General features: G+C 39.7%; 1 protein-coding gene across 1 annotated transcript in view; it reads right to left on the reverse strand.

The window, feature by feature from the left end:
* Nucleotides 1-20,178, reverse strand: part of AFAP1 (actin filament associated protein 1) — a 61,570-nt gene extending 41,392 nt beyond the window's left edge. Inside the window, exons 1-3 of the mRNA XM_041402978.1 lie at nt 20,047-20,178; nt 14,998-15,095; nt 2,064-2,172 (exon numbers count right to left, since the gene is read on the reverse strand). Of these exons, the coding sequence (XP_041258912.1) occupies nt 2,064-2,172; nt 14,998-15,095; nt 20,047-20,173 (334 nt within the window). The 5' untranslated portion in view covers nt 20,174-20,178. The remainder of the gene's footprint in view (nt 1-2,063; nt 2,173-14,997; nt 15,096-20,046) is intronic.
* Nucleotides 20,179-20,738: the final 560 nt, after the last annotated feature.

Consider the following 20,738-nt stretch of genomic DNA (forward strand, 5'->3'; position numbering starts at 1 on the left):
TTCATGACTATGTTCTGCAATTTTCTTCAGTGCTTGTTTACTTTTACAGGTAAGACACATGGTATGTAAGTCTCCTTGCTATTAATGACATTACAAAAATATTCCATGGGAATGTTTACTTAAAATAATTATATCTATCCCAATAGATGCATTCTTGGACTTCTTCTACTTCAAGCACTTTTTTCTATTGTCTTCTCCATCTCAAATACTCCAAACAGCTAAGGTTACATCTTTTAATATACTTAGGTAGTTGATTTTAATTACCACACAACTGGATTTAGTGGACATTTGCATGAGTAAAGATGTATTACTAATTGCACAATCAAATTTAAAAACAAATTCATTACCAGTGAAGACAGGAATTCTTTTAACACAATTTCTAAGATATGATAAAGTTCAGAACATAAGAAGATATAACAAAATCTCAGCAAGTGAGATGCTAAGTCACACAAACAGAGCTTTAAATGTCTGGAGATTTATATATACACTATATATATATGTGTGTGTGTATATATACACACACATACACTTAAATTATGGAATTATTAATGAACTTTTAAGGCTGATATCCTAAATATTTTTATGCATTTAAATGGTTAAGTACAATAAGAAATCAGCTTCATATTTTGTCTTGTTTTTCCCTAGGTGATTTTTCAGCAGTGCTATTAATATTTGCACAATTAATATTTTTCTGCCTGAGCATGGCTCTTGTTTAACACCAAAACCCAAGTCAGAAGCTCACTGGGTTATAGGGTGTAGCAGGACCACCCTGCAGCATTTCAAGGGAGGAAATGAAGAGAAGAGTGATTCTGCTGCTCTTCTAAGTCCATATGTTCTTTCATTTGCTTTCCAGCACAAGAAACTCTTTCTTACCTTGAATTTCTTAGGTTAATTAAAAGCTGCTAGATAACATCAGTTTGTGCAGTATACAGATAAATAGTATTTTAGTTTTAAGGTGACTCCTATGCATGTTTTAAGAACAGAGAGATAATTTAAAATAATTAAAATGGCTATAAAATAGGGGAAGATATGCCTTTAATCTTTGGACCATAGAAAATACAGATTAGTGATAAATCAACCCTACACAAGTAATAAATTACTCCAGCCAATAAAAAAGCAGCAAAAATATGGTACATAAGTGACCCTGTGTAAAGGTCACAGCAGTCATTGCAGTGATTCACCAGGGTGCTCTCAGCACAGCTCCACTGGAGAGCACAGATCTTTGGGGAAGTATTTGGGTGTGAAAAAGAACATTTGGGTGCTGCAGAAGGACATTCTGGTAGACAGCCAGAGGCAGCCTCTGCCTACTGCCCTGAATGAGTGGTCACAAAACTACTGCCACGGCCATCACGCATGGCTTGTGGGAGCTGCTGTGACAATGTGTCATCAGAAATGCTGCAAATCACATCTTTCCAACAGTTCCTTTTTTTATTTTTTTCCTTTTTGTCTATTTTAGCAAGCAATTCAGTGTAATAGAGGCACAGCAGGCAGATGTGCAGGTCAGTACCAGTTTCTGAAACCTCCACATTCACAGTGTGATCAGTTTAGAGGGGTTTACTCTGGGCAATATTTAACTCTGGGCAATATTTAAGTCTGGACTCCTGGTTCAGTGCCCCCATTGTCTGTGGTTCAAAGCAGTCTAAAATGTTAATGGCTAATTTGGACCCTCTGTCTGCAATAGCTGCTGAAACCTGTTTAGGTGCTCCTCACTTGAGTACTAAGTTTAGTTGTCTGTAAAAGGAGCCTGGTTTGAGCACACCGAAACAGTTCTGCAGACCAATCCAATGCACACCAACAGTTCTGCAAACTATTCCAATGCACACCAAAACAGTTCTGCAGACCAATCCAGTGCACACCAAAACAGTTCTGCAAACCCATCCAATGCATGGCCAGCGAGGATAACCAGAACTGGCCCAAACTGTTAAAAGTAACTCTTATGACACATCACCACAGCACCAACAGAGATGGAGTATTTGAGACTGGAGAGATCTCAAATAGTAAAAATGCTGAAGGACACTGGAGTTACCAGCTGCTGAGAAACTGCCTGGAAATATCTTACTCACTGGAAGTGATGTACTCAGGAGCCTTCCCAGGACTAAGTGGCACTGCCTCTTCGTAATAGCCTTCAGGAAGCGAGGATGTTGGCAGTGGTGGAGGCCCATTATCTGGTGGCTAAATGAAAGAAAAAAAAAAGAAAACGTGATTACAGACCAACAAGGTGTTAAATTAAACACGGACAGAACATCTGCTCATGATCAGTGCCAATGCAACCAGCTTCATAAACCGGCTCTTGTGACTGTTCCTTACATTAACTATCTCTAAAGGCAAGGTTCTGGAGGGCTCATTAAGATGCTCTGCAAGGTGGCATCTATTAGATGAGAAGCAAGCCCAAATCTCAAGTTCCTCATATGCTGTTATAATTAAACAATAATAAGTAAAGGTTGAGACTTGAAGCAGTAAAGCAACTTAATTGTGCTTCATAATTATGCTGATACATTTTTAAACATATCATTATTGTCCAGACCTTTACCTCTAGTCATGATAAGGAAACAAAACCCTTTTGCATGTCCTCCAAGTGAGTCCTTTTATAAACACTGTAGAATCCTACTTGTCATTGCTAAGGATGGCAAGATCAATGTAACAGCTACATTAAAATATTTTTTCTCTACAACAGCATTAAGTGGTAAAAATGTTGAAAAGATACAGTTATCCATTTTAATCTAATAGGTCTATGTGAAAGAGATTTCTATGCACTCTATTTCTATCTAGAGATTTCTAGACCACTTTACAGTGTTAAGGCTAATTCATTAGCATTTTACACCTAAAATAATTCACATTAGAGCAGCATACAGCAGTTTGGCTGGACACTGTAGAAAAGTTAAATAGCCTGGGCTGGCAGAGACTAAGGATAGAAAATTAAGCCATATTTTCATGATAGGTGTTTCTTCAATGGCACATGAATTCTTAATATACATATTAATGTTTATAATGCTATTTCTACATAGTGAAAAGTGATCTACAAACAAGGAAAAGTTGGAAAAATCAAGAAACTATTACATGATAAAATAAATATGTCAAATAATACGTCAAATTCTAACATGATTCTTTTAAATATAAACCTGTTTTTAATTTAAAACCGACCAACTGGTGGTATGTTGATATAATAAACATTTTTTATAATGTTGACAAAATAAACAATTTATAAAAGTATATTTAGTACTCTGTGACTTCTTCCACATGACTGACTTTACTGTTCTATTTCCTTAACAAGTACCCAAACAACTGTATTTTATGGAACTCATTCATATTTGCCCCAGGTTTTTAGTTTTGTATTTATGTGTTACAGAAAATACTAAAGCCTTTTTTCAGCAGCAGTAGTTTATTCCATGATTACAAAAAATTAACTTGCAAGCAGAATTGCGTTTCTGCAGTATCAGTTTTTCAAATTTTTTTTTTTTTTTAAATGGAGTGACAGAGATGCATTGGTGTTTGTCTGCACTGGACTGATCCAGTGTAAACTAAGGGAATAAAGGGAGATACTGAAGTGAGAACCTGGTCAGATGAAGATACTTTTGGGCTGTACCTCAGGGGGCTGACCAGTCTAGCAGAGCTTCTTTCCACATCACACAGATGAGGCCACAGGGACTGTGCTCCTCTTTTGCTACAGACCTGAAGTTACCTGGGAGGAGCCTGAGCTTTAATAACATGCGCCATTACCTGTACTGAAATTACTTCTGTGGGCACTTTCAGGGCTGGATTCATCTTTGAATATTTCAAAGCCAGACATCTCCAAATCTCATTGGTGATTACACACCTACACCAGTCACCCAATTCCTGACACCACCACCAAAGGAGTCCCTCCCTTAGAGTGCTCTGTAGTCAAACTGCTATGAAGTAGGTTATTCCACCTTGCAGGTGAGTGCTTGTGCATTCCCAGAGTGCAGGAAGGCAAGGAGCTAGTGACTAACCCTGCCCTTCAGCTCATCCAGCATGGACTTACCTTGCACACCAAGTAAAATGAGAAACTTTCATGAACAAGAACTGATTCATGACTGAACACAGAAATTCCTGGTCAGACTGAAATTTACACTAATATTACTTCTATTAGCAAATGGTACAGTCAACTTCTTATGTCACAATCCATTACAAATTACAGTTGGCAATTACTGTTAACTATAATGTGAGCCAAATGGGATTTCCTCACAGACCAGATTTGCTAAAGAAATTATCTGTCAAAGAAGCAAAATAAAAAAAAAAATATTACTTTTAGTGTAGTGATCCCATAATTTTGCTGAAAAAAAATCAAATTGACAACCTGCACATCACGACAAAATAAATGAGTTTTCAAGGTTAGCTGCTACTGTACAACAGCCATAAGGGACATTAAAAATTATTACATATTCATTGCTGTCAGAAAATTGACAGCAATTATGAATTGCTGTACACATATCACCTCTGTGTAGCCTGAAGTGTAGACAAGAGGCAGAACTGCCTCCAAAGAGTTGATTTTCCACCTTCACACAAGTGGGCAGAACCTTGTTCTTGTTAGCTGGGGTCACAGTTTGTTCCTGGGGCAGTATAGATTCATACCACCCTTTTCATTAGACAAATTAATTTCTTGGTCTAGCCTTAAACCATTTTTTCCATCAGGTGCATACAATATATTAAATTCCTATCATTATTGAACCTCATTCACCCAGGAAATACGTGTTCTGAGTCATTCCAATTTTGACTTTACACAGCACCAAAGTTTCAAAGCTGTATTTTATCCTGGGACAAATGAGAAGCTCCAATAAAGATCAGGAGGAAAAAAAAATCCTTGTTTTTAGATGAAATGTTATTCAGAAAGAAAGAAAAAAGGAAATGAAACACAAATGGTGCTTGTCTGATTTCGACCCTGCTGGAGCACCAGTTACTTCATAGAGCTGGGGCGGGCTGGGCTGTGCAGCCAAGGTCAACACAGATGGAATCCATTGCTGAATTAACTGGGCCCTCTTCTCTGAAATGCATTTTGCAGTGCTTGCCATAACAAAGTTGAAAACAATTATAATTTTTTTTTAAAGGGAGAAAGAGAAACATCCAACATTAAATACTTTCTGATAAAAGTGGGGCTGCTTTAATATTAAAGAAAACCACAATTGATTAAACACAAAATAAAATCTCACTCAAATCTGTACCATGAACAATATCTTTTGGCAGCTATGGAGTTTATGAGTTTGACCACCAAGACACGTAAAAACATATATGTGTGCATTCTGGTATTAGTTACTAATGTTTATGGTTCTTTAATGTTTTTACTATTGCTAGTTGTATTGTTTCATTCTTTCCACTCAGCAATTTTTAGTGGAAGAATTTTGATGAAGTTATGAGTTATGAATTAAGTATTTATTCAATAACTTTTCTATAGTTTACCTGAAAATATAAAAAGGCCATAAACCCCACAAAATTATTTACATATTCTGTAAAGAGATTAAATAAAAAAAAGACCAGAACATGTGTAGCTTGAGTGGTATCAGGAGGAAAGACCTGGCAACCTGCAAAGAAGACATCAGCATGTCTTTTCTCCTTTTTTATTTGTTTTGTTCTGTTTTAATGAGAGGCAACAGAGAAAAAAACCTAGAGAATGTTGCCACTCAAGATAAACCACCTCTCTCAGTCACAGGAGTAAGAACTGAGAAAAGAAACTGACATTACTTTAATCTCCTTGGAGGAAAAGGGACAAAGTTGTAATATGTTGTTGTCCAGAATAATAACAGCAATAATGAATCAGTACTGATGAAAACATTTGTCAGGTCCTGGGTCTGAGACCAACTGGGAGCTGCTTTAATTGAAACCAAGAAGCAGATGAGGTGATCATTACACTGCAGAGTTGAGATCTCTGATGAAATTAGAGACTAGATTGTGCACGGGATGCCCAATTCCAGCTGACAGGATTGATTGTTAAGAGAAAGAAACAAAATGGTAAAATTTGTTATCCTACTGGACTCTGAAACAGACTTGTATGGACATTTTAATTTAATGGCATATTATGATCTTCCCCTCCACCTGCCCACCTGTATTCCACAGACCACAAATAAACTCTTTCTTCCTTTATCCTAAGAGATACTCTACTTTATTTCCCCCCTTCTGTTCAAGGGTACTGAGCAAGATGGACAGTAACATTTATTTTACAGATGGTCTATCTGATAATCTGGTAACAATATGGAAAGCAGTCTGAAAGACAAAGGAAAATGTATAGAAGCCTGAGGATATAAAATCACTTCATACCCCAATGAAGACTTACACTCTGTAGAAAATAGAAAGAAATACCTTCCTTTATGCAGTGATTTAGGATGTGGAGATTCCAGTGCAAAGCAGTGAGTTTAGCAGAGCCTGTCAGTATCCTGTGCTGCAGGCAAACACTTTCAGCTGTGTTACTGCATCAAGCACCAGTCTGGATCCAGCTCATACACAGCCCCTCAGTGCTGAAGGCAGCAACAGGAGAACAGAAAAGGGGTCACACACTGGGCATGTCCAAGAAAGCTGCTCAGGAGCCAGCAGGCAGATTTGGGCTGTCAAGAACAAACTTTGAGACAGGCAGATGTCATTTACTCTGGAGCAAGCTTAGACCTGACCTCTGCACAACCCCACTGCATCTTCAGCCTGGAGGCAGGGGGAAGAGTATGCACACATCTATGATCCCTAACTCCACATGTGCAGAAATGGATGTCCACAAAGCAAGATGAACCAACAAACTAGGTAAAATGCAATTCACAAAATTACTGAGCATACATTTCAATCAGGCTTTTTTTTTAAGACTGTAAGGGTTGGAAACTGGGCATTAGTACTTGCCATGCACTTGGTATGACAGCTCTTAAATAAATTCAGAATTCTGCTAAAGAGAATTCACTATTTATTTCCAGCAGTTGAGGAGCTGGATGGACCTTGGATTTATTCAGGACAAAAGTGCTGACTTTGTGGGACATTAAGATCATTTTAAGCTCTGCAATATTAGCCTGAGGGTAGACAAGGAAAAGCTGAGAAATATTCTTCATTTGACCTCTGCTTCTTATTCTAAGTTTATTATTTCTGAGCTTGTCAGTTGGAGACCACAAAACCGGGAGCCAAGTAATGTGAACGAATTTCACATTACTTGTCTTCCCAGCTTCTGAGCACAAAAGGCAGCAAAACCAGACAGACAGCCACAAAGCTCAACTTTTTGGAATGGAGTAACGCTGCCAGCCCCACCAGAAGGGGGTAACAGGGCCACTTGATGGGCTGCTGGTGTAGTCCCACCTGACCACCTCTGCATATGCAGTTACTGCACACACCTCTACAATGCCAGTGCTACCAGGGAAAAACCCCAGAAGGAAATCCCTGGAAAACCAACAACCAGAGTTTGACATGATGGGATGTCCAGCAATATTAATCCCATGAATAGCAGAACTGGTCACCCACCAGTGCTGAACAGATGAGGGCAAGGGGGAAAGAAGTGGAAGTGATCATCAGGCAGAGGATGAGTATAAGCTCAAGTGGAGCTTTTCCTTAGGAGGTGATCCTGAACAGGGATTTAAGCAGGTTTAAAGTTAAGAACAGCAGGCACACACTTGGCACCCTGTCCTCCAGGGAGTGGAGGAACATCTGACACAGACTGAGAGCGTGTCTGCTGACTCGGGGGCGAATGCATAATTAAAGGTATCACTGGAGAAGTGCTTAGTATGTACAGTGACTACAAACAGATCACAGCCTCAGAGAGCACAGCCTGATGATGGGAAACAGATCTGAACAGGCTTGCTGGTATTAAAGAATGAATCAGGGCGTCCTATGGCTCCACAGTTTGATCTGAAGATTGTCTGGAGAGCATTTACACCTGTACCTCACCAGGAGCCGAGTTACTATTTCACAAGGTGCAACTCATCTGCTCAGATACTTGAATAACCACTTCACCTAAGAAACAGGAAGGCAAAGATGGCCATGAAGAGGACCAAGTGGACACAGAAACAGAACAACACAGTACATTGACCGAGCAGAAAACCCAGTTGGTTCTTGCACCTCTGATGGCACTGTCAGTCTGCGTCCAGACACAAATTGTCTCAGTTCTTGCTGCTGTATGTAATTACATACATATTATTTGAGATAGTAAATAAAAGCAAAAAAGACTGGGCCATGGAATGCACTACTGAAAGGACAGAGAGCTGGAAAGAGTTACACCCAAATTCTGTGGAAGACTGGAGTGAAAATAAACTCCTGACTCAATGGAAGGAACAGAAGATCTAACAAAATAATTAAAAGTGAAAGCGAATGAGCCAGAAACAAAGACAAGGTATTTCTGTATCATTCATAATTTATAATAAAAGATTATTACACAGCCAGTTGGAAGCATCACTCAGACAAAACAATATACTTGACTCATATCAAGCAAAGGGTCTGTGTGCACCAAGAAATGAAATGGGCTTTAATTAATGCTAGGGAACACTTTCATACATATTACATGAGAAAGATTAATCTGAATTTTAAGCAGCATGGGGCTCTCAGTCAGAGTTGTTTATTCTGAATGTGTTCAAAGAAGTGTCTGTACTCCCCAGAAAAGACAAAATCACCTTTCTCTTCCAGAAGTTAATAAACTCATCCAAGTGTGTGACGTGACAGTGAGGACAAGGCAGTACAGTGAAAAAAGTGTAGGCAATGCCATTTCCTCTGGAAGTATATTGTCCAAGGGCCTGAGCACTGCATCCAATTAAAACAAGAGGAGACTTGGTCCTTAAAAGCCTAATTCCTTCCCCATTTATTTGTGCACAGAACATAAATGAGTGTGATCAGGAAAGCAAAAAAATGTGGTCCCTAACTATCAACACAGGGATGGGGTTTTATGGACAGGTACAGCATAGAAACAATAAATTAAAAACCTGAGGTCAGAAGTGTGAGCATTCTATAATAAATGCTGGGACAGTATCTTACAAAATCTGTGGCATTAGTAATTTAATAATTTTCTTGTAAAAAGGTGAAAGATCATCAGTATGTATTTTAAAAAAGACAAAAGGGCAAACAGCTTCACAATGATCATAAAAATAATTTGGTAAAGGAGTTCAATTCTACTCTAACTCATCCAGTTTAAATGTAAATCCCAACTAAAGGCGGCTGAGAACAGCTCATTTTGGCAGCTTAGAGGAAAGTTTTGAAATATGGTGATGTGTATTGCTATAAAGGTATAATACAAATTAACTGAGAAGGTAATTGTTTTAACTAAAACTTTTTTGTGGTACCATTTGCAAATGTGAAATAAATCACCAACAATAATTCACCAGTCTCAACCATGGAAAACTGAATTGGCAACTAGAGCGTTCTGCAAGACATTGCTATCACAAAAAAGAGGTGGTACACATTTCTTCATCCTTATTCCTTATGCAATGACATGTTATAGTCCACAATCCCAGCGTGCCCAGGTGGCCAAGAAGGCCAATGGCACCCGGCCTGGATCAGCAATAGTGCAGCCAGCGGGACCAGGGCAGGGATTGTCACCCTGTACTCGGCACTGGTGAGGTCACACCTCAAAGCCTTTTGGGCCCCTCACAACTAGAAAGACACTGAGGTGCTGGAGTGAATACAGAGAAGGGCAACAGAGCTGGGAAAGGGTCTGGAACACAAATCTTGCAGGCTGAGGGAGCCAGGGGTGTTTTGCCTCGAGAAAAGCAGGCTCAGGAGACACCCAATTCCTCACCTGAAAGGAGGCTGTAGCCAGGTGGGGTCAGTCTCTTCTCCCAAGTACAAAGGACAAATGTCACAGTCTCCAGTCATGCCAGGGGAGATTCAGGTATTAGGAGAAATGTGTCCACCAGAAGGGTGGTCCAGCACTGAACAGGCTGCCCAGGGAAGCAGTGAAGTCCCACCACCGGAGCTTTTTAAAGTCATGTGGATGTGGCATGTGGGGACACGGCTTAGTGCAGCTTTAGGCAAACAGCTGGACTCAATGATCTTAAGGGTCTTTTCCAACCTAAATGAACATTCTATGTTCATTCTATGTTCAGACTGCTGTTCTGGTCACCTATGATCCAAGTACATGATCCTTATAGCAGGAGAAATACTGCTATCATTCACTAGCATTAAACCATAGCTCAGAATGAAACTGATAGAGCCTTCTTATACACAGTGGAATGAAATGAAACCTGAGGGGAATATGATTGGGATTACAAAGGATATCTGAAGAACAAATACCATGGTGAGGGGAAAAGAACTATTTAAACATGCAAAGACTGGCAACGAACACTAGGATGGTGGAACAACTTTAAAATTGAAAGTGGGTTAAAGAAACCTAAATCTAGTGAATAGATTTTAGTTGGCTTCTGAAAGGGTTAATATTTTATCATGGTCTGCAGTAACTGCACTGATAATTTAAAAAGGCCTCTTTACTTGTTTCTTCATTATGGGAAAACTTGCTCAGACCTGTTCCAGCTGAAAGTATAGCCAGCTCTGAATGAAACAAATGAATATTTGCTAAATTTATTTTTGTGGCTTTCAACTCTTCTTTTGACTCTGCTCCAGGAAGGAAAGAACCTGAAAATTAATACTGTCTTAAGATCATCTTTAAAGAGAAGCAGAGAATAAAGAAAACAGAGAAAAACAACTGTTTTTCAATGTTAGAAAAAAAAGGTAGATGAAACAGAGATCCCCACATGACACATGGACCCCTTGCTTCTGTTATGGCCCTTTTCTCAAGGCATACTTTAGAAAAAGCTCAAAAACCGGTTGTTTTTTTGTTTTTTTTTTTCAATGTGAAGAACGATTAGCATAATTAGTTACATATCACCTCAAGAATCCTTTCAATTTCCAGGTGATTTTTCTTCTTCTCCAAGGACACTGTCTCATTTCAGCATTTTCTAATAAACATCTAAGAGTTTACCTGACAGGCAGCCAGATAAAGGGAGGCTGTCAAATGATTTCTCCACAACAGGAAACCCATTTATATGAAGCACTCCTACAGAGTGAATGTGTATTGTGCAGGAGTGGGTTGGAGGAAGATGACCTGTTCTTTTGATTCATATCTGCAGGGTTCTGGAATTTTGCTGAACATTTGTTGCGGTTAAATAATTATTAACTTGTCAATATTCCAAGAAAAACAAAATATACACTCAATTTCACTGTGAAAATCATGCAAAACAGCTAAGTGTGCTGTTTGCGTTTGATTTTGTTGGACAGCACAGTGCAATGAAATCACCAACTGTCAGATGTAATATGACAACCAAATGCTTGGAGGCTAGAAGTATTCTGTCACTGTCATGCTGTGGGTAATTTATGCCAGTAATCCTCCGGCACATCAGAGCAGCGGGATGCACTGGATATTATCCCACTGCCTCTGTGGGAAATGTACTGCAAGGCAGGTCGGTGATGAGGCAGCGATGGGATCCCAGGTGTTAAACACCAGCAGCACTTTGAAGCATGCACAGAGCCTGGCTCTGCTGTTCCTCCAAACGCGCCATCGAGCACTGCTCCGTGCCTGTGAAGAGCACGGCAGAGCCACAAAAGCAGCTGCTGATGTGGAGGTGGGTGAGGCAGGCTGAAGACAAGCCCTGGCAGTGAGAAAGTTCAGGAAGGAAGAACAGATCTGGGTCCATTTCAAGCACAGTGACCTCCTGCTCTGCAGCTGACCCAAACTAAGCTTCAGAGCTGGCACTGAATTCCTGCTGGCAAGCTCGGAGCAATGCACCCAGACAAGTGCCAGCCATCCCAAGGAGCTGCACACAAGACTAAAGCAAGAGGGGATTTGGGCTTTCCGTGCCTGACAGAAAGTCTGCTACCCCAGATGCAGCCAAGGAAAAGAGAATTTCTAAGAGACCGTGTGCTTAGTGATTTTCTTAATTCAAGTATACCAAAGGCCCAACTTTGTCCCTTCAAAGCCCACTGAGTCCAGGAAAACTCTCCAGGCTCTAATGTGTTTTAATAACTGGAGACTTAATTTAAACTATTAATAGTATGTCTCAATAAAATGAATTTTATACTCTTTGCTCATGGGCTGATGAATAACAAAACTGATAAAAGATTCGGCCTGAGCAAATATGCAGGTCTATTTACAGATTTACAAAGGAAACCTCGCACAGCACCTGCCCACACATAATTCTGGCTCCTGGCACTGCTTTAAGGAGTATTGAATTCCTTCCCACCCACACATCTTTACATAAGTAGAAACTTAAACACCAATTCAGACTAAACATTTTTGAATGCAGAAATCCTTGAGTGACATAAAGAGAAACAGTGGTGTAAATGAACCTTTAATTTTCATCACAGTCAATAACTGATGGGCTAAACCCAGAGATTTTTAAACAGTGTATAGTTTATTTGAAGTTATTGATTCCCACCTCCAGTAAATTCCTATGCTCCATCAGCACAATGTGTTTTCATTGGAGGCTGAGACCATCACTAGATGTTACTTAGCAAGTGGAAAAAAACTTTCTGTCCTGAATAGCTGTCAAAAAGTGGTGCCACAGAAAATGACTTCCAACTTGCCATGTGAAGAAGGGCAACCAGCAGATGATATTCCAGCCTCTGGTGGGCCCAAGGAATTTTTTCCATCTAGCTATGAAAACTCATTCTGTGAAAAGTAGCTAGGAAAGGTAGCTCAGTATTTATATCACTGCAATTGTGTACAGCTTTCACAGAGACTGGCATCAGCTACAAATTTTTAGGAGTCCATTGACTCAGGGTGGATTTAAAGTCACCATGCAAGAGCAGTAATGGATGAGAGAATTAGATCTTGGCCACTGTCACTAATGTCCTGTGTATGAAAAGAATGATGACAGTCTCTGAACATATCAATAATAACAAGGGTTTAATAAAGAGACACCTAATAGTGAAAGGTTTCCAAGAAATGATCAATTATATAATCAATTCCATTATATCAATGTGACTTCAGGAGAAGAATTCAAAGCAAGATTGGGGTCTGAGCTTACTATAGTGTTCAAAGGACAAAAAGCTGATGGTTTTGTCTTTCCCTTCTGATTCCTCCTGGTCTTTTGCAGAAGGGCTGCAGTCTGTGATCTTTTTCACAAATTACAATGTGCTACCGTATTAAAATATCACCACCTGTCACCTGTATTTGGGTATTGCAAGACAATGAGAGGCTTGGGACACTTCCTGGCTCATCTCATAGTGGCACTGAAAGCGAGGTGAAATCCACCACTGCCTGACAGCAGCAACAGAACTGCAGAAACACTGGCAAAAATCAGCTTCTAACACTATGGAAAAGCTTGAATTCACTGAGGTGAAAACATCCACAGTGTTACAGGCAGATCACAAGGGAGGGCCATGTTCAAACTCCACTTTGCCAGGCTCAACATGGGAAGACCACACTGCAGACCAGGCAGCTCTAACTGTGTCAACTTCATGGTAATTCCCACAGTATCTCAGGGAAATATTTTTGTTATTAAAAATCCAAAATTAACTACTGCAAAAACCAGCGCTGACCTCCTGGACCCAGTTCATACTTCACACCATTTAACTTGCTGCAGCTGTACCAACTTTAGGGGAATTTACACATTAGTGTATGAGAAAGGAAAAGGAGATGGGTTGTTCTAAGAAAAACAACTTGAACCTTCAGAGCCAAACTGAACCCACACAAAAATAAAAGAATGAGGATCTTAGTTGGTTTCAGTTTATAAAACCTGAAGTACCTGAAGTCTACATTTCAAAGGCATGTTCAATTTGCATAATTTTCCTACCTCTTCTGAACCTTTCCCTTGTAATTTATGCACAGTATATATTTTGCATTAAAAAAAAAAATCAGTTTCTGGCACTGCTAACTGTGAAATGGATTCTCTAAGTTTCACTGAATATTAATAACACTTCTTTTGCATCCATTAAATATATGCATAATTAATCTACTGTCACAAACCTAAAGCTGGCATTACTTAGGAAGAAAGTAAGATTAAGGTATTCTATACAATACATGTTTTCTTGTGGGTTTGTTTTTGTTTTCTTTTTTTTTTTTTTTTCCCTGCAGTCCATAGCATTTTACAAAAGGCTGGCCAGGAGTTCCATTTCATACATTAGTTCTTATGTTCATAAGATGCTACTGGCTTACATATCCCTCAGGCCCAGGTACAAATGTGGTAACAAAACACCACACTAAAATGAGGCAGGACATCAGCCATCCAGCTGCTCTGGCCCTGTAAGCTCCATCTGTGCTTCAATGAACCTGGGTCTCCATGGATGGTCCTTATCATTGTGCACACAATTTTCCACCCAAGAATAAACAGATGGATACTTTATCAGTATCAGTTCAACCTTTCACAGGCTAAACCACAATATGGTTACACCTCTCCAAAAAATGTTGAAAATGTTTTCTTCATCATATCTACTGTAAAGTCACTATGAGAGAAGCACTGAAACTTGTTTACTTATTTTTTTCTATAACAAGACAGCTGCTCCCAACTGGAGGATTGAATTACAGATTTCAATCAGTATCTTTGCTACAAACACCTCCAAGAATCAGTGCATCTGCTTGATCTGAAGGGAATTTCCTACCCAGAGACTGAGCAGAAAAGGCACTAAAGATTTGACTCAAAAAAAAAGGGAAGTATTCTTCCTTTATTTTAAAACTCTGCACCTTAATTTTTCAGCTACTGAAAGGAGTCTTCTTGTTAGGCTTGCTCCAGGAAATGTTAAATAAAAGTGTAAGAAACTGTATGGGACCTGTGAGCTTGGCTAGGCCAACCTCCAACACAGGACAGGTCAACCCTTGAAATTAAGGCTATGTTGCTCAGAGTTCTGTCTGAATTCTGAAAATCTCCAAGGATTGCCATTCCATAGCCTTTGCAGGTGACCTCTTCCCAGGCTTATATCACCACAGGGAATTTTTTGATGTCTCTTCTGCAGGCTGAATCAAATTCCCTCAACTGAACCAGAGGTGAGAGGAATAATTATTTCCCTGGACCTGCAGGCTCTTCTCTCTTGTAACCATTTCTTTTAGGACTTACCATAAATGCATTCTCTCTTGCATACATTTATATAATTAAATATAACACTCACCAGCCACTGCTGAGGTATTTCTGGCAGAGGCATTTGAGGAGGCGCCGGCAAACTGTTGGCAACTTCTTGTTTCTGGACATGTTCTTTTATTTCTAAACCTGTGGAAGAGCAACAAACACCACTTAATACCTTGGTGGATGCAAATGGGGTATTTTTTCCACATGTGGCTCCCATGTCTGACTGTCACACACTGAAATCTGGCATGCAGTTCTGATCACAGCCCACCTCCCAAGTGCAGTTACTGAGGCAGGACTGGAAGAATGCTGGGAATTCAGGAATTTAATCAAGCAGAACAAACACATACTTGCTCTATAGGATAATGACATATATGCTGTTTGGATCAACAAATACCAGACATTGAAAAAAATTACAGGAAATCATTCTGAACTGCCCATCCATCTCAAACTCAAAGACTTAACATTCAAACATGCTGCCAGGTGCCTGCCGGATAAAAATATATTTATTGGGGGAACATGCCACATCTGAAAATATCCCAGTGGCACCATATAGTGAATAAAACATAGCCTGTGGGCAGTACATGACCAGCTGCCCTTTTTCAATGGAAATGATCAACAGTGGCTCCTGTGGCACATTTTGGATGGGCAAGGCCATCATGGAGAAACAAGCCCCAAACCATCTTTCCTGGCAAAAGAATGGAGAAAAGGGAGAAGAAGAGTCCCCACCTGCCTGCTTTTCTTGGAAGTGATGGTGACAGCCCTTTGTCCAAGCCCACAGTGCCCAGGTTCCCTGGGACCTTCTGCCACCACCACCTCTGATGACGAAGCTGTGGTGTGAGTCTAAGTCCTGGGGAGCAGGATGCTGTGACACCCCAGCCTGGAGCACTGCTGAGGGACACTGCCCTAAGCAATTCACCATTAACAGAAATACACAATGAGCATAATTTCCCAGCACTTTTTTCTTACTGATTTTTTGTTTTAATAACCTCGTAGTTTTCCAGGTGAATTTGATAAGGGAAAAGAATGAATGTAAAAGCTGCTTTGAGGGTCCTTTGTGTCATTGTTGCATCTCCCTCACAGCAGAAAAGAGGAAGGACCAACTCACTCTGTGATTTTGGCACAATAATTTGAATCGCAGTTGAATTCCCTTCATAGAAACAGGATATTGTTTATTCTTCTAAATATCAAAAGAAGATATGGGTGCATCTCCTCAATGTTCTGGCAAAAATTCAGTCCTTGGATTGTACCCTGCTTAACCCTAGATGGAATTTAGTTCCTCGTGTTTAGCTACATTTTTAAAATATATATTTACATAGTCAAATGGATGCCTTTTGGTCAAGATCATGTAATTCTCAAAAATGTAATCAATGATGAAATGTTTCCTGTCATAATATCCCAGTCCCACTGGCTGTGAAGTCATGGGCTGAAAAACAACAATGATATATTAAACTGTCTCTAAAGACTACAGATTCTTCTTTCTTCCTACAAATCAAGAGAGTGATTAGTCTTGGGAAACATTCCTTTTTTCTTTTTTTCCAGTGTAACTTTCACTCATTGCTCTTTACATAGAATGAGTGATCAGTCCACATTATGACTGCTATCCATATCCAAGTCTCCCATGTCTTCCATAACAACCAGAAGTCATATATGAAGGGAATTTTACCGAAAAAACTCCAAACTATTCCAAGTAAATACTACTGACTCTATAAAACTATTTTCACCAGTTTTCATCTATATGTATGTTAACAAGAATCCGCTCTAACATTTAATAACTTCTACCAACTTATACTGCAAAAGTAGTACAACAGGTTTAGGGCATCAGGTCCTGTTAAGGAAAACAGGCAGTGTTGACAGTCATACAAAATTATTAAATCCAGCAACAGTTCTTACTCCAAAATAAACTCTTAGTGTCTTTGTTTTTTTAGAATAAAGTCTGAGTTTTAGAATGAAATGCCAAGTGTTTTCTTCAGACCTATACTCCACTGGGCATGCCAAGGCTCAGGAAGAAAAATAAGGTTTATAGTTTTGCCAGCTATTCAGAGTAACCACTAGTTTGGATGCAGGGCAGGTTGAGGCCAAGCAGCTACAACCTGAAGAACACATCTGCCTGGCCCAGTTCTCTCTGCTCGATAGACATTAGATGAAGAAAAGAGTGCACATTTAGGGGAGATGGAACAAAACAAGGCAAACGATTTCTAAAGAATTCCCCAAGTAGGCACTCACTCAGTTTGAAGTGTTTTACTGAAGCCCAACCCGCCCATAACTACAACTTCCACACCTTTAAGAAGAAAAACATAATTGTTCATTTCCAGACGTTCTAACAAAGCCAGCCAGTTCCCAGTTTCTCAGATCTATCATTACCATTCCCCATTGATCTTACATGGTTTTCTCCAGCAATCAAAAAATCCTGTTGGATTCACCCTGTTGATTTTTGCAAATGCAACTAAAGAGCTTGAACTCAGCATAGCCCTCAAGCCTCTTAAACTGTGCCAGCAACCCAAGGGCTCTCGTGGAGTTGTGTGGGTGGAGTAAAACAACAATTTGAAAAACAGACTCCAAATGATAGGTCATCTTAGTTACAGAGTACTGTGGGTTTATGCATCTTTTATTGCTTTTAATTTTAATGAAGAGATGAATAGTTTCAAAGGGATGGGAGTACTGAATGTTATGACTGATAAAAAAAGCAGCAGGGTCGGCTCCAGTAAAGTACACGACTCCCTGGGTAGTTCCACACACACTCTCAAGGCCAGGATGTGATGGCAGAGCTCCCAAGGAGGCAGTTCCTCTCCTTCCCTGCCTTGTTCCTGTCCCTGCACCAACCTCTCCTTTGAGCCAGCATAAGCATGTGTGTGGCCTTAGGCTGAACCAGACCAGGGAAGTGACACTGGTTAGGACTAAACCAGCAAAAAAAAGCAAATAATGTTTGTGCCAGCAGAAAGGAAGAGGCAATACATGAGTAGCCTGGGGAGAGAAACTGGATGCTTCTTTAGAGGCCATGCTGGCTTAAATTCCACTCAATTACATAAACTAAAGTTTATAGATATATAAAGCACAGTCCTATGATCTCTTATTTAACTGAACTAAGGGGTTTCCTTAACTCTAGTTTGAACTAGAGCATATCTTTCAGCAAAATATTCCATCTTGATAATATGCCAGCAATGGCATGCAGAACTTGCTAAGTTCTTCCATTAATTCATAGCTTCAGTGCTCAAAATGTGCTTTATTTCCACTTTGAAACAAGCACTCAGCCATTGCATTTACTCTTGTGTAAGTCTAGGAGCTTGTTCTCAGTCACTCCATTTCTACATAAAGATTAATTTTGACACCTCATTTTGGTTAATTTGAAGGCATATTTCTGGATCCTTTAATCACTTTTACAACTTTTCTTTGAAATGTCTGCATTTGATCTCCTTGAACAAAGACACTAGAGGTGAGTAAAATGTTCCAGTAACAACTGTACTGAGCAAAGCACTACCACTTAATACATGGATTTCACAGGGACCTTGGTGATGGATGGATCCTGGAATTGGATGAAATGGATCTTGTTACAAAGCCTGCAATAGGCTTTAAAACCTAGATGGTAAGTGCTGAATAGTGGAAAGCTATTGTTCTGGGCTCTTCTTATCTTCGCCTGAGCTAACTCCCACATCATGCCTAGGAACTGATGTCTGCTCAGGCCAAACCAATCACTCCACAATTTAACAGCACAAATAATTGAGCTCTAGAGTCCAGAAACATACTCAGCACTGTGAAATTGAGGTTTTTTTGTCCTGGAACACCATCTACAATTCCAAAAGAACGTGACAATCTTTCCCCATGTTTTCAAAGCTGGCAACAGAATGACACCTGACTTCTAGAAAAAGTCAAATGTTTTTCTTAACAAATCTAGCTGTAAAGATTGCAAGAAGAACAGGCAGTGTCAGCTCAGCATTGCTGAGGTTATTTTGAATGCCATAAAACACAGCTCTTTCTAAACATAAATTTCAGGTTCGCCCCTAGAGATTTTTGGGGAGTTTGGTGTATTTTGAAGAGCTTTTCGAGCATGAAGACTCTTTCCACAATATGAGAAATTGGTATCTACCTTGTTCTCTCAGTATAAGGCAGAAATAGTGGTGGCTCTTTAAGCATGTTCAAATGGAAAAGAGGACAATCATTACTTTAAAGATCTCCTTGGACTTGAATCCCACAGCAAAAGCTATTTCTTTAATAAATGGGGGCAACACTGCATCAAACAAGACCACATTTTTCTAACACCAGAGAAGAAACAAATCAAGAGAAATACAGCTGCTCACAATGTGCCATTTTTCTTCAACAAACTCTGGCATTTTTCAAAAATCTGAACTGGAGGTTTACACTGGCAGTACTTCTGTCAGATGTAGTGGAGACAGAGGTCTTAGGGCCCAGATGCCACTGCATACAGAAAAGTGTGGTAAAAAATATAAGGGTACTGTTAGAAAAAATGGTGAGGAATGTTCTTCACTAAAGCTCTGTGGAAAGGTTCCTGTACACAGTGAATCACTTATGTTGCACTCAGTTCCATAATCTTGATGGAGACAAGAAGTTGTGCAATAAAAATGGTTTTTAGATAGGAAGAAAACAAGAAAGTGAGTCTAATTGCAAAATGCAATCCAAACATTCTGACAACCATTTCCTATCTCTGGCTTGGCACTCCTGTATCAGTTATGCACCAGACTCCACCTCAGTATCAGGCCTTTTGATGGATTTGGGTCATTTGACACAGATGAAATGGTGCTGTGGCCAGCACTCCCTGGCATCAAAACTCACAAACAGCATTACTGGCACAAATTAAATGAAGCAGCCACTCTACCAGCAGAAGTGAAAACATTCTACCTAGGCAATAATTCTGTGGCTGGGTTCACCCACGTGCACCCAGCATACTTATAAGTGTGCCTTTTGCTGTACTTTACTGCTGGACACAAAGGAAAGCATTCAGGAAAGTTACACTTTGGCTTCACCCTCTCTTTCTGTCTTGCTTCAATTTAGGGCTTGTCTTCAGCTTTTAAAGCTATTTCACTGAACACAGACTTATTCTGTGCATTCTGCAAGCGAGAAAACACACCCCAGCGCTGACCTTTTGATGACTGTATCCTCAGGAGAATGTTAGTTATTACTGCCTTCTTCTCCCTGACAGTGGAAGTTAGATATTCATGGTCCAGAAGTTCAAGAAACAGGCGCAGCTCAACTATTAACTCTTCCATGGCTGAAAGACAAAAGGATAGAATTACTTTTTCTGAAAAGTCCCATTGGAAAAAAAAAAAAGAGTTAATTCTCATTTATCCACATTCATAGTTATTTTCTATAATTTCTTAAAAATTTTAAGACAAAATTAAGTCCTCCCTGATGAAAAGAGACCTTAACATTATTACACATTAACAGAACCAACAGAATAACCCATTAGTGAGCACTGCTGGCATTTATAACATTTATTTCCAAACTGAAAGACATACCTTTTCCCATGCCACATGATGAAGCCAGCACCAGACAAGTTATGTGCAGGAATGGTGGCCCCTGGCTTTTCTATTTCTGCCACTCTGGTTGCCCTCCCATTAACAAACTGCAAAATTTCTAACAGCAGAACAAATTTAAGGCTTGCTAATGCTTCCAGACACCACTGGCATTTTAATGAATCTTTCTTTAATCTTTTTTCTTCTGTTTGCTGTGGTAAGAAAGAGCAGGTACTCTTGTCTTTGTAGTGATTTTTCTTTTTTATGATCTCCAAAGACAAGCTCCCAATCTCTCACATGTTTTCTTATCACTCCCCAG

This window comes from Onychostruthus taczanowskii, unplaced genomic scaffold (assembly GCF_017590055.1).
Source record: "Onychostruthus taczanowskii isolate IOZ18803 unplaced genomic scaffold, ASM1759005v1 scaffold2, whole genome shotgun sequence".
Taxonomy (NCBI): Eukaryota; Metazoa; Chordata; class Aves; order Passeriformes; family Passeridae; genus Onychostruthus; species Onychostruthus taczanowskii.